This window comes from Fopius arisanus, unplaced genomic scaffold (assembly GCF_000806365.1).
Source record: "Fopius arisanus strain USDA-PBARC FA_bdor unplaced genomic scaffold, ASM80636v1 scaffold00006, whole genome shotgun sequence".
Lineage (NCBI taxonomy): Eukaryota > Metazoa > Arthropoda > Insecta > Hymenoptera > Braconidae > Fopius > Fopius arisanus.
In genome coordinates, this window is record NW_011887745.1 from 417,428 (window position 1) to 431,654 (window position 14,227).

The 14,227-nt window shown below is 41.2% G+C and overlaps 2 protein-coding genes across 16 annotated transcripts in view; one reads left to right on the plus strand and one right to left on the minus strand.

Moving 5' to 3' along the window:
• LOC105273578 (ensconsin) overlaps window positions 1–14,227 on the plus strand; it is a 76,051-nt gene that overhangs the window by 38,656 nt on the left and 23,168 nt on the right. For 2 of the 15 annotated variants that reach the window (XM_011316086.1, XM_011316090.1), the window contains exons 1-2: window positions 7,721–8,194; window positions 8,709–8,932. The exons of 7 other annotated variants lie outside the window; for them this stretch is intronic. In XM_011316086.1, coding sequence (XP_011314388.1) covers window positions 7,905–8,194; window positions 8,709–8,932 — 514 coding nt within the window. In that variant the 5' untranslated portion in view covers window positions 7,721–7,904. Of the gene's footprint in view, window positions 1–7,720; window positions 8,195–8,708; window positions 8,933–14,227 lie in introns of those variants that run through there. 6 more of the 15 variants (XM_011316087.1, XM_011316089.1, XM_011316088.1 and 3 more) reach the window with 6 other exon arrangements.
• LOC105273580 (trichohyalin-like) lies at window positions 2,130–4,292 on the minus strand. The gene has a single exon (XM_011316102.1). The coding sequence runs from the start codon at window positions 4,069–4,071 to the stop codon at window positions 2,236–2,238; it is 1,836 nt and encodes a 611-aa protein (XP_011314404.1). The 5' UTR covers window positions 4,072–4,292; the 3' UTR covers window positions 2,130–2,235.

The window sequence follows — 14,227 nt, forward strand, 5'->3', positions numbered from 1 at the left end:
GCGTACATTAGTGCAAATACTTTCACTCCTGCCCCCGGTCCTATTGGCGTTCCTCCTTCCATTTTCCCTTCTAAGCTCTCTACCAGATCCTGAATGAATATATTAAACAGGATTGGGCTTAGAGGGCATCCTTGCCTGACTCCTTTCCCTGTCCTGAATTCTTCCGTTAGCCCTGTCCCCGCTATCACCCTGTTCCTAGTTTCCTCATATATCTTTTTTGTCATTTTCAGGAATCTTCCTCCAATCCCCATTTTCTCCATTTTCCCCCATAGTTTCTCTCTATCTACTTTGTCGAATGCTGCCTTGAAGTCTATAAATGCTGCGTATAGTTTCCCTCCCTTCTTTTTCAGCCTGCTTCCGATCAGAGTGTTTAGTACAAACACTTGCTCCATCGTCCCCCTGTTCCTCCTAAATCCTGCCTGCGCCTCTGAGAGTTTCTTTTCTTCTTCTAGCCACTGCCCCAGTCTCCTAGCCATGATTGTTGAGAGTATTTTATATCCGATGTCCAGTAGTGATACCCCCCTATAATTCGTCGCTTCGTTCGGGTCCCCTTTCTTGTGTATCGGGTATATTGTTGCCAATCTCCATCTGTCTATCATCTCCTCTTTCCTCCATATCTCCTTTATTGTTATTCCCAGCTCCTTTTTTCCTTCCTCTGGTAGGTTTTTCCAAAATTCTGCTGTAATTCCGTCCTCGCCTGCTGCCTTTCCATTTTTGAGCTCCTTTATCACCGTTGCTATTTCCCGGTCTGTTATTTCTTTCCCCAGTTCACTCTCTTTTATCTCTCCACCTTTCTCTCTCCCTGTGTTTCCTTCTTGCTCCTCCCTTCTCTTCTCTTCCCCCCTTTCCTCGCCTTTTGCTGTTTCTTTCGTTGTTCCCTCCTGGTTCTCCTCTGCTTCCAGTAGTTTCTTGAAGTGTACCAGCCAGTCTTCCTCTGTTATTGTGTTTGTGTCCTTTTTCTTTCCTTGCCTGAACCAGTTCATCGCCTTCCACCATTCTTGCACTGTTTTACTCGCCGCAACTTCCCCTTGTTTTGTCTCTATCCATTTTTCGATTAGTCTGCCTCTTGTTTTCTTCAGGGATTTTTTCTGCCTGTTGTACATCTGTTTCGAGTTCCAGTCCCTCTTTTTCCTGAATCTGTTCAGGCTTGTGAGCATTTTCTGTCTCTCCTCCTGGTATTCCCCCGTGTCCCAAGCCGCTCTATCTTCCCTTCCTTTGGATGCCCACATTTTTGCCTCATGTGCTGCCTCCGTTGTTGTTTTCACTAGCCTTTCCCATCTTTCTTCTGTACTCTCGCCTTTCTCTTCTCTTCCTTGCCACTTCTCTTTCCACCTTTCCTTAAATGTTTCCTCTCTTCTTTCTTTCCACTTCATCCTTGGTGCTTCCTTGCCTGTTTTCTCTTTCTCTCTCCTCTCCTCCACGTTCCAGTCCACTTTGCATATGATAGGGAGGTGGTCTGACCCTTCCTGTTCTGTTACTTCCATTTCCTTGAACCAGTCTGGTGTTTCTTCTCCCTCTATTTTGATTATTATATAGTCCAGGACACTTCCCAACCCTGCCCCCTCTCCGATGAATGTTAGTTGTCCCTCTTCGTCGCCTTTCGCTCTGCCATTTTGTACCAGCATTGCTCTTTCTTCACACCATTCTATTAGCCTCCTTCCCTCGCTTCTCGTTGTTTTATCCTGAGATTTTCTTTCTGCGATTCGTGTCCCTTCCTCCATTCCACATTCTGCTATCCCTTGTAGCTCTCCTATTCTAGCGTTTAGATCCCCTGTGATTATCAGCCTCTCTTCCGTGCCTTCCTTCTCCTCTACTAGTATGTTCATCTCCGTCAGCACCCTGTTCAAGTTTTTCCTGTCGTTGTTATATGCGTTAATTATCGCATATTTGTCTCTGCCCGTTTTCGCCTTTATTGTTACCTTTAGTCCGTATTTCCATTGCTCTACTTTCCACTCAGCTTCCAGTTTTTTTCTAATTCCCAGTAGGAATCCTCCGCTTGCCTTGCCTCTTCTCTTTGTCCTAGTCGCCTCTTTCCCGTGCCACTCGAACTGCTTGTTCAGTTTCCCCATCATTTTCCTCATTTCCTTTTCCTCTAGGTGTGTTTCTTGGAACATCACCACGTCCATTTTTTTCCATTGTTCCTCATTTTTTCCTATATTAACCGCGTTTTCTACGTTCCAGTGCCAGATTCTAATTGCCCTCTCTCTCTTCTCCTCGCTTATGCCCGCCTCCTGGTTAAAAGGGCCCTTCTCTCGCCCTTTCCTCTCTTTTTTCCCTCTGCTTCAGTATTCCTTCCTTCTCGTCCCATTCCAGCCATGTCCCTTCCACACATATGCTGTTGTATCCCGTCCATGCCTCTTTTTGTAACTTTCTCCAGTTTCTTACTTCCCCTTCCATCCATGCTTGTATCTCCTTCTGTCTCTCTGTGAGGTCGTCCGTTATATATACTCCCCATCGTTTTTCTTTCAGCCTTGTTTTCTCCTTCATTATTGCCTTTTTGTGTGCTACCTCTTCCACTCTGGCCAGCCATCCCCCTTGCTCCCTTCTGTCCAACTTCTCTATTCTTACTTTCAGGTCGAGTACTTCCATCATCCACTTTTCTAGTTCCTCTTTCCTTGTCCTCGTTACCAGTGTCAGTCCCTCAATAATCATGTTCTTTCTCTTACTTCTTCTTAGGTCCAGTTCCACTTGCCATTCTTCCTCAGTCATTTTTCCCGGGGGTGGATTTTTGTCTATGGTTACTTGCCTTTCTTTTCCTTCCTTTGTTCTTTCTTCCTTCTTGCTTATACTATTTTCTCTCCCCTCTGTTCCTCTCCTCCTCTCGTCGGGTTCCTTTGTCCCTTCCTGTCCTCTGATTCTCCATTCCTCTCCCCGTTGATTTTCTTGGCCTTCCCTCTCTTTTTGCCTTCTCTGCTCTGCTTGTTGTTTCTTGCCCCCTACTCCCCAGTCGCCAGTGACCCTTGTGTTGTTCTCTTCTCTTTCTTTTATTCTTGATGAGTTTTCGTCGGTGATTTGTATTTTCCTTTTATCAGCTACTTCGTTTTCTTCTACCTCCTCTGCCCACCTTCTGTTCCTTGTGCCTTCCCACTCCTCTCCTCTTTTCTCAGCTTTTTGTCTCCATGCCTCTGCCATTTCCTTCCACATCCTCACCCCTCCTTCTAGCTCGTCGTTTCTTTCCTCGCTCTTTCTCAGTTTATCCTGGAGTTTTTCGACCTGGTCCCTTAGCTGCCTCTCCTGGATCTCCTCTCTCTTTCTCTCGTGTTCTTCGTCCCTGTCTCTTCTTGTTCCCAGTTCTGTTCTAATTAATGTCTCTATGTCTGCCATTCTTGCTTCCCACTCTTCCTTTTGTCGTTTTTCCCATTTTTCCATCCATTCCTTCAGTTCTCCCATTTCTCTCTCCTCCCCTCTTTTTTCGTTCTTTTCTGGGCCTGTCTTTTTCGTTTCAGCGTATTCTTCCTTCCTTTCCTCACTCTGTTGGTCCCCACTCTGTTTCTTCTGTGGTCGTTCTTCCCCTTGCTTTCCGTCTGTTTTCCTCGCGGCCTCTTTCTCCGCTTCCCTTTGTGTTTGTTTTTCTGCTTCAATCCCTTTTTCTCTCTCTGTGCTATCCTTTCTCTTCTCATTGTCCTTTCTACCGTCTGGGGTCCTTGGTAAGGTCCACGTCGGCTTCATTATCTCCCTTTCCTTTCTTTTTTCCTTTTCTTTTTCTGTCATCTCCTCTTCTAGCTTTGCCTCTGACCTTTTTTTCTCTTCTTCTTGCTCGCTATCCTCCTGTGCACTCGAGCTCTCTCTCTGACTTTCTTCCTTATTTCTCAGTTTATTCTTTCCTTCTTTTATCTCTGTCCAATAGTCTTCCAACTTTTTCCCGCCTGTTGCCGAGCCTTCTTTCCCTAGATCTTTTTTATCTTCTGTGTTTATTTTTTTCCTGCCTCTGCCTGCCCTCGTTGTTGTCGCTGCTTTCTGTTTCTGCTCGTCCCCTTCTTTGCCGTTCTTCTCTGTCTCTTTTTTTTCCTCCGTCTTTCTCAAGTTGTAGCCTTCGTTCCCCTCCCCCTCCCTATGTTCGTCCACCACCATCCTTTCTAACCTCTGCTTTTTTTCCCACTTTTCCTTTCCTAGCCTTTCCTCTCCCCTTCTTTCTTCCTTCCGTACTTTACCTTTTTCGCTTTCCTTTATGTTTCGCCCTTCTTTTTCTTCTCACCTTGCCTTCCTTTTCTCTTTCTTTTTCTTGATATCACTTTAATTTCACTGCGTTACTTTCTCTGTGTGTCGATCGGTTCGTCGCCCTCTCGCGGATCTCACTTCCTGAAATATATATTTTTCTCAGTACAATTCCCGCAATTAAATAAATTCCCCAAAATCATCGGTTCGACAGTGAAGATGCGATTAATGCACGTTCCAACGACTCATTACGCCAAAAATCCATATCAAAGTTAGTTTCAAGGTCATGGGGTTTGGTGATCCGACGCTCTCGAGAGATGGCGGTGGAATCGACAGGTTTTGGTGAACGCACGTGTTTCAAGGCCGTCAGTGGCACCCACCAAAAATTCTGAGTGACAAAACCTGAATTATTTTCATCCACCGAAAATCCCTCTGTGATGCGAAACACGTTGCGCATCCTGGGTGAGAGTGAAAATCCCAGTGAGAGTGTCTCGTCGCGAGAAGAAACCAAGTGGAGGCTGCGACGCAACTGATCGATGCAACAGCGCCATCGCGGAACGTTCCCCAGCCCAGGGGAAGGGAAAACAAGAAACAGAAAATGGCGATGCCCAAGTGCACAAATATGCAAGAGCTAGAAAATTATCTGATTTATCCGGAACAAATCAATGGAGGAGTCGAGACTTTCAGATTAAAAAGTCACATTAAAAAAAAGCTCAGTACAACAGATTTTTTTGGAAAATTCGACGACTTTGTTTTTATAAATGGAATTTTTGGAAAATATCTGATTGATTTTGAAGCCTGAGTGGCATTCTGACGGGAATTTTTACATCCGAATTCCAACCGGGAGAATTTTATCCATAAGATTAATTCCACCGGGGAATATATTTTTTTATAGATGTAATTACGTAAAAAATTATTAATTGAGTTACCAATTATAATCGGTTGAATATATTAAATAAACAATCCAGTAGTTTGAAAGGGACATTATAACTGGGAATTCAGAATTTTCTCGTCCCTCTGGGAGAAGAACAAAAAGATCCGAGAAAAAATGCAAATGTTCTCAAAAAATTCATGAATAACCAGGAATTGTTGATGAACCTCCGTTCGAACAACTCCAGCTGTTCAACCGAGCTTCGAATATCCCGGCAATTCGTTTGAAATGTAGAAACAAACCCACGACAGAGGAATTCCTCCCATCACCTGTGGCCCTCTTGCTTCGCCCTGCGAAAAATTGTTGTCTCCAGTTCCGTGAGTCCAAAATATTTAGCCACTGAAAATTCCTAATTTCGGAGAAGAATCAAAAATCAAACAGCGCCTGAATTTCCAGAAAAACCTCCATTACCAGTTTTTCCCCATTTTTCTAAAAAAAAAATCTTCAATAAACACCCATAAAATGTTTTTTGTTCTGCACTGACAAAATTATTTAACAAAATATTTTCTGATCTTTTCGATCCTGTCACGGATAAATTCAATCAAATATTTTTCTCCGTGAAATTTGGAGTGGCAAAGACGAACGGATTTATTTGAAAAATGAAATATATTCTCAAAGTGCGTTGTGCAACTTTTTTCCCTCCCTCGTGCTGAGGAGTAAAAATCGAAAGTCGGGGATGAATTCCACTGGAGGATAGAAAATCGCGAACTACCCCTGATACGTGCGTCGATCCAAAACCTACGAGGAGGGAGACTGAGGAGGGAATGTCCTTCCAACCCCCTCACCCCTCAGATATGCCACTCGGTGGTGGTAAAACGTCGCTGTGACTCTGCGCCGTCTTTCCGCTCAGTTCTCTCCGGGCGAGCGACCGGTGTCCTTCGTCGACACCTGGTGCACATCAATGTACCTAATCACGGGTGTAACCACGAGGATGATATTGACAATTTCCACCTCCAATCATCGACAACAGATCAAACAGAAAGTTCATCGACTCACTTGAACAGCGAGAGACTGCATCAAATCAAGATCATCATCAAGTTCATCACCTAAATCGTCATCAAAGTGTAAGCACTGTTGACCTTCAGGAATTCTTCTGCCCGCGTGAAAATTCGGAAAAGGGAAAACTCCCCTGGGACAGTACCAGAAGGTGGTGAAACAGACACACAACCCCTCGCACAAAAGCCCACGTGGGAGCGGGAACTTGAAGTAAAAAAAAAAGAGCAAACACTGAGTCTCCCTCGAACACACGCCAAGAATTTCATAATTTCTCTAATACGAGAGACTTAATAGGGAATATTAACGCGGAGTGACATTCCAGGGAAAATTCCGTCGTACACCGTCGACTCCGTCAGGATGAAATGTCCTGAGTTTAACAATCCTATTCTCATTACATTCTCGTCGTAAACTCCGGGATCTCGTTAGCATCGAGGGGAGGATTTTCTTCTGTCGAAAAAATCGATTTTTCAAAAACAATAATGTACATCCGATCGAAATTCTCGTGAAAATAAAACGTGAACAGTCAAATATTCACGCGCCATGTAATTTCTAGGAGAGTAAATACTTCCACTCGGTGCAAATATTTTTGGTTTTGCCGTTTCCTTCGGGTGGAGAATAATTATGAAATCGAGGACAGTTTCCACATCATTGAGTTGACTGATTAACAAAGTAACAACGATAATACGATTTTTACATGAAAGCGTGAACGAAATATCGGGTTTATCGCGTGTAGCAGTCGCCAAACTTTTGAGAATGGGATAATCGCGTGTCTGCCAAGTGCACGACAACTGCAGCGGAATCCCGCAGTTTTGTTTTAAAAAATCGTGGAAATTAAACGAGAAGGAGAAAAAAATGGGTGTAATTGATAGACGAGAATTTGAGCTAGTTCCAAAAGGCATAAACTGTCGTAGGTTCTGTGGAAGCTACAGAATCCACGTCGTATCATCGATCCACTCGCACAACACAACTCTCTCATCTTTCCTTTCAACTTCCGTCGAGTAAATCACATGGAATTAGTTAGAAAATCAATGAGGGTGGATTGGCAATGGTTCGATACAAAAAATCAAATAGTGAATCCTTCAACGAAAGTTCATTCCATTTCTCCCACATCCTCAAGACACTATCCACTTTGGAACTCGGCCAGTGATTCTGTTTCCTTTTCTTTGATAGAGTATGACCTTCGTTCCACCCCTCAGAGCCACAAGGGCTGCTTTCTGTTAATTCAGTGTCTTAAATCAATGTCCACGGCTGATTCAGTGGATCCTTGTAGTTAATTCGATTGGTTCTCGGTGAATAAGGGATCAGTTCAATTGAAGAATCATTGTTGGCGAAAGCTTGTTGAGGTGAAGGTTTCTCACCTGTTGGGATTTTTCTGCTTTCCTTCCCTAATTTCCCGTCTTTGGGTCAAACAGCTTTGCATGATCTCCCTAAAATTCTCTAAAACTTCTAGAAGATGTTGTAGAAGGAGTAAACAAGTGCCGAGGAATCGGAAGGGGTGGAAACTGATTGGGGGAGACTCATGTGTTTGAAGACTTTGAGTTTGAGTGGATGGAAAGCATCAGCTTTTTGAGAAATTAGAGTAATCAGACCTCAGGGCTGGCTATGAATAACGGACGGACTTTGAAGATTCAAGATTGATTCTAGATTGATTCCTTCGGGTTATGGTGATAATGATGGAATCATGCCGATGGAGATGCTGCAGTGTCTGCGTTCTGTTGGCTGGTGGTGACGATTGATTGAAAAAATCTCGAGAAAAGGAAGATCAGATCTGCATAATTAGTTGAAGAGGTGGTCCGTGAGGACCGGCCATGGGGGAGTCAGAATGTTCTCTGAGCTGTGCAGGGAGACACTCCGTAAGGCAGCTGTTTGCTACAGTGCTGGTCGTTCAGGAAGTCCCACCCAATCACCACCAACATCACCGCCGCCCTCACCAGCCAAAGAAGCAAAGGTTGTTGCCAACGTTGAATTGGCAAATGTCAACCGTACCAATAACCAAATCGGAGACACAGCTTACCCTCCATCAAAGCACCAGCAGGATAAAGGAACAACGACCGTGGATACGGACACGAGGGAAGTCACTAACAAGAAGTGGAACACCAACGAGGAGAGGAAGTACGTTGATTTCAATTTGCAACAGCTGCCACTCGATTTTTATATCAAAGTCATTTCAATTCAATTTTTCTTCAATGCTCATTCAAGAATTTTTCTTCATGAATTTTGAAGCCACAGTTTAATGAACGGTATAACTCTCTCGCGGGTTTCTTCTGAAAGCGGTTATCTTATTTTATCAATTATTTAATTAGATTTAATTAGATTTAATTAGATTACATTTTTCTTTGACATTATGAGATGCTGGGGGAATTTATTTTGGCTGCTGTTGCAAATTGAAATCAATGTGTCCTTTTGGAAGACCCGAAACGAGAATATTGTCCTGAGTTGATTTGCTCGAGCAGATGACCTCATTGAAGGTTTCGTAGTTCTCATTCAGAATTGATAATCTGATTTTCCTAATAATTGTCGCAACACTGTTGTTAATTGTCTGACACCTGCTAAATCCTTCGAACTTGTCGAGCTGTCAAACAATATGACTGCAACGAGAATATTCTCATTTCGTTATCGATATCAGAAGAAGAACTTCGATGCTCACGAACTTCAGCAAGAGATCACCAGAGAGGCGTAGAATACGATACACAATGTCGGATGAGTACAGATCTGCATCAGTTGAAAGGGACTACTATACCAGTCGTGAAAATCGGTACGAACCGTATTATCGGGACTACAGGAGATACAAAAGAGACTCGTCGGGCTCGTCCTCGGAGCAGGACGACTCCTCCACGTCGGGAGATGAAGGTAAACCATCTTCACACTGAAAAAATATATATATTTCAGTTACAAATTTAAAAGTCTCTAACATTTTTCAAAGAAACTCTTCAATGCCGAATATCTCTCGATAGAACAACGACGTGAAAAAAAGAAAAAAATATCCCCTGGAAAATATATGAGAAAATTAATTTCAATCGACCTAATTTATAAATTAAAAAAAATATATGCAATAGTATTTTATTATATTTTTTGAAGTAATTTTTTTTTTTAAGATTTTCTCCCGCCGGGGTATTCAAAGGGTTTCCTATTGTGTGATTCGTGGACTGTTATCTTTATCAGGGTCTTTCAGCCGAGATACCCCTGAGGGTTTTACTCTCATGAAAAATATTGGCCAACTCTTTTTATTGGTGTATTGACTGTGCTACTTCCTTCTCCCCTTTCTCGACTATTTTATCGGCGTCACGGCATCCAAAAAAACTACTGGTTCTAGTCGATTTCCGACATGATTCATGTAAAGTGGCTTAGACTACATTTTTTCGGAATCCCGTAATCCCGCTGTGGGAGGATGATTTATTCTTTAAAAAAAGCCACTCTTATAAAAAAATTGATAACACCTTTATTCAAGTTGATTCTTCGACTTGATTGAATCCAATTTTTCGGTCGAACTTCAGATTTAGAATCGCTAACGGAAGAATTTACATGAATCAAGCGGAAAAATTGACTTGAATCTCTTCAAGTCAAACTTGATTCGTGAAATAAATCATAGGACATCATACAAAATGGATATAATTCCGATCAATTCCATAAAAGATGATTTGCATTTGCATTTGCATTTTCTCCAGTTCGATCAAGTGCTAATAGAAATTTCAAAGTCAATACCAAGATTTCTTTAACAAATATTCTCTAAGCTTGAGTTGATTTACTCCAGGTTGTTTCCGTAATGACGAGACATGAAAACTTGACATCCTCTCAACATCTCGCAAGTCGAGGAATCTTAAAGCAACCCCTGATACGCTCCTCCCCCTTAAACATGCAAAAACAATGGCGATAAAAAAACTGGCTCATGATATTGATCCACTCCTCAAACGCAACCTGACTCCAAGTGACTCGATTCAGCAGGAATAAATACGAGGTCATGAATTCCAGGATGAGAAGTAATACGTCTGATATCTGGAGAACGTATGAAAGATTCAAGTGGTCCTTGAGGTAGGAACGAAAGATTTTTAGATTTTCAAGGTGTTGGTTTGAAATCGCTGACTAGGATCACGATTGACAATCCAGAACTCCCCAATATCAAGATTTCCACTTCAGAAGGGCGAGATCTTGCCAAGACCATGGATTACATATAAATTCTGATTATGCAGGAGTCATCATACCACGAGGATTGATAGTTTGTCTGCATCAGATTGTGAGAATCTCAGTCTCCCTGATTCTTCATGCATTAGAGATCAATGCATTCCGAATTCTAGGATCCAGATGAATCCCAGTGTTGAATATTTACTCTTCATTTCCATTATTCTCATTCGGTGGATTTAAATTACTTGATGATTCATACTTCATCGATTTGCCGATACTCCATCTTCTCTCGTCATGTTTAGTTTATCATGGCTTCGAATCAATCAGGATAAACAAACGTTGGATTTATTTTCTCTAATTAACCTGTCGCACTCCTTATTTTTCACCCCCAAGATCCTCCAAGTTGCCATTTCCAGTTCGCAGGAGTTTGTTGGTAATTAAATCCAAACTGTCCTCGAAAATTGCCAAGTTGGGTCGAGCCGCACTGGACCACCTACTTCAGCAGGAGTGAATAAAAAATAGTGGAAACAAAAGTTATTCTGTTCCAGGGGGAAATAAACCCCAGGAGTTTCCCAGACACTTATCCCTATCCACTCCAGCTGATTCACTTCGGAATTGCTGAGCAACCAGTCGTTGATGGATTTCGACAGCTACGGAATGATTCAATTTTATTCGACTCACTTTTCTCCTTGAATAATTGATCATATTCTTCATCTCGTGGAGCTGTTGAATATTAATTCCCTCTTTTAATTAACTCTTGCAATTTGTGGGTTCAATTACTTGACGGATTATTCGGATATTGTAAATTAGCAATCGATTAGTTCAACAGGAAAATGGGAAAATGAGATTTTCGACTCGAGTCATTCAATTGAATTCCTCTCGCCTTTGAATAATTAATCATACCTCTGTTTATAAATATCCTTTTTTAATTAGCCATTTTACAGTTTGTCCGTTTATGGTTCAATTACTGGGGATGGGAGAGGTTGGAAATTGGCAACTTGCAACCAAAATCGGTGGAATGGTGTCCCTGGTGCCTCTGGGAGATTCAAAGGGCCTTGATTGCCAGGTACAACCCACGTCAGAGGAACTAGAGTGACGAAATAGCGTGTAGTGCTTCGCAAATCTAATTTTCTTCAGGTCAATATCAACCTCTCAGTATCCAAACAATTATCTGTCTTTATCATACTGGAGTTTTGGTGGGATTTAGCTTGAGTCGGCGTTTCTCAGCCTCCCCAAATTAACCCGGGAAATGAGACTGTCGCACCCCTTCCATTTTACCCTGAGGACTCTAGCATTTGTCATCTTTCAGATTATAATGGAGTGCTTCCGTAAACTACTTCCGACAATCATGGAGATTCCAGTGATGAAGCATGCATTTTTCTTTTCGTTGGGGGAGCATCCTTTAATGAGACCAGAGAGAAAAAAAATTATTCCTGGAAAAAAATTGTTAATACTGGAAAAGAATTTTTGGTATTTAATTTAATTGTCCCGGAGAATTGAGAGCATTGTCGTTTTATGAAGATGTTCATCTAAACACACGAATATTATGCCAATTAATTATTTGATTGATTAATTAATTATTTATTATTTTTCTGCTGGAACGTCCGAGTAAACTCGATTAATCTTTCTTCATGGCAACCATTTATTGATTATTGGAAAATTTTGTTTATGGTAGATTCTTTCTCCGGCCCGTGTAGATATTTTTTTCGAGTTTTTTTTCTCCGGTAGAGGTGTTCAGGGGTCCTGGGAAAAAATTAATAAATTTTTCTCATCAATTTTTCATCAAGTCATTTACCCGTATCTCGGGAAACTTTGGTTAGAGATTACGAGGGGAACAGGGATATCTATGGGATTTTTTTATGAATGTGAAAGTGCGATTCTGGCCGGTGGTTTCTTCCTAGGAGTCTCTTAGATGGTGTGACCTTAATTGAACATTAGAATTTACGGAATGCGGTGAAAACGAGGAGTAATTAATTGCCGAAACCGTCGGGCCTGTTACATTTCCACTTGCGGTTTAATCCGCCAAAGTCAATTAATTTTGTCCATAAATAATAGTGTAATGGACGTGTTGCATGTGCTGGAGGTGTAATGAGCACGCATTGTCTGGTCTTTTCTTGATGAGGATTTCTTGGAGATTAGGGAAAGTGAAATATCCAGAGGTTCAAAGTCCTCCGACGGAGAGGACGATAAACTATCATATTAATTCGGGAGTTAAAATCCATTGCTCAGTAATTACGAGAGTAATTACTGAGAAAAACATTCAATCTCGCCAAGTTCCATCAGAATTAATTATATTTCAACAATCGTAATGATAATTATGACAATCATATTGCGAGGCTCATTATTTTTAATGCGTCCGAATGTTAACAACAATGACTTGTTGGTGTAATTGCAATAATTCACTTGCCATTGGACTGGGAAAAATTGAATTGTCAAACAGTCAACCAAAAAATTTCTCACAAATTGACATTTCATATTTTCACTCGTTGCCGAACGTCCTCCGAATTTACCCCACCATTTCCAGGGACCGCGTTGCACATGAAATCCCCAAAGTTTATTGAATAAATCTCGGGTGTCCTGAATTTTCATAATGAGTGTGTTCATCAAATTAGCGTATTGAAGCACGCCTCGCGAATGTGAGCATTAATTGTTAATGACAATGGCATAATTAATCCATAATTAATCCAACGATTTTTAAATCATGTTCTTCAGAGTTGATAATTAAAAATCTGTAATTGGTTTTCATAATATTAATGAATAATATTGAATAATATTGAATATGAATACTGAATGTTTTTTTCATTTATGGAACAAATGATTCAAGGAAGTGGGAAAATTAAATCTAAAAGAATATAAATTTTCGAATGAGAAGGAGATGAGACCCTCGAAAATACTGAAGCGCAAAATGGAAGCTCGGATTTCCAAAGGGCTTGGAGTGAAATCTGATGCAGCTTTTGGCGATTTCAATTAAAACTTGCACGCCAAACAGTCACACATGGAGACTCACTGAAATCCCCTTTCCAAAATCGATTATCGATTCCAGTTGCAGATAGCAGAAAGAGGCCCTATCACTAGTTCATTTATAAATGAATAAATTTTCTGTATCCGGTGTCCTCTGCACTCCTGTATAACCCCCGGGGCAATTGTCCTGGTACTTTTAGCGAGGGGAATAAAAAGACGCGAAGTTGTAGCATTCAGGGATCGTTTATATTACAGAATAACCCTGAGGCGATTATCGGAATCCTGGATGCCTCTTTCTTTGTTCCTACAGGTGAATATCCCCAGAACTCTTTTTCCTAGACTCATCATTTCTCCTCGCTTTCACCAGGTTGACACGTAAATCTGTTGAAGTGGTAAACTACGACAACCAGTTTTTGGCCGATATCTCGGCATTGAAGGAAAATAACAATATTTTCATGAATACCTTTTTTGTAGCTCTCATCTTCTTCTATAAAAAATGTTTCTACAAAAAAATCGTTATGTTCCTTCATTTCCGAAATATGGGCGGAAATCAGAAGATCATATCCACGAATTCAGATATTTCCGGATAATCTGAAAGGATCAATAAATTTTCTCTGTCAAATGTTTTTTTTTCTTCAGGGGTAATCTATCGGGACTAGATTACTCAGTCTTTATCACACCCTAATAACGACACAGTTTTACGTATAAAATATCCAGAGTGAAGTCATCTTTGGATAGGCACTTTGGAAAATGGAAGACAGCAGTTGGATGTCTGCCAATTTGAGGATCACCAGCCTTGGCATAGATTTAAAATCCTCCGAGTTTTCCGCGTCCCACACGTTCATACAAGTATTCATAGCACTTTTTCATCTAGCTGTTAATCATTCCGCGACATGAATCCGAGAAAAAATTTTTTTCTGTCAAGTAAATACACTTGAGACGAGTAATTGTCCGAGATCTTATCATGAAATCCCCATTTCATCGTCCTGTCACCAACAAATTCGTTTGGCATAAATTTCATTGACAGAACTATTTTTTCCCGTAAAAATTCATTTATGAAAATTT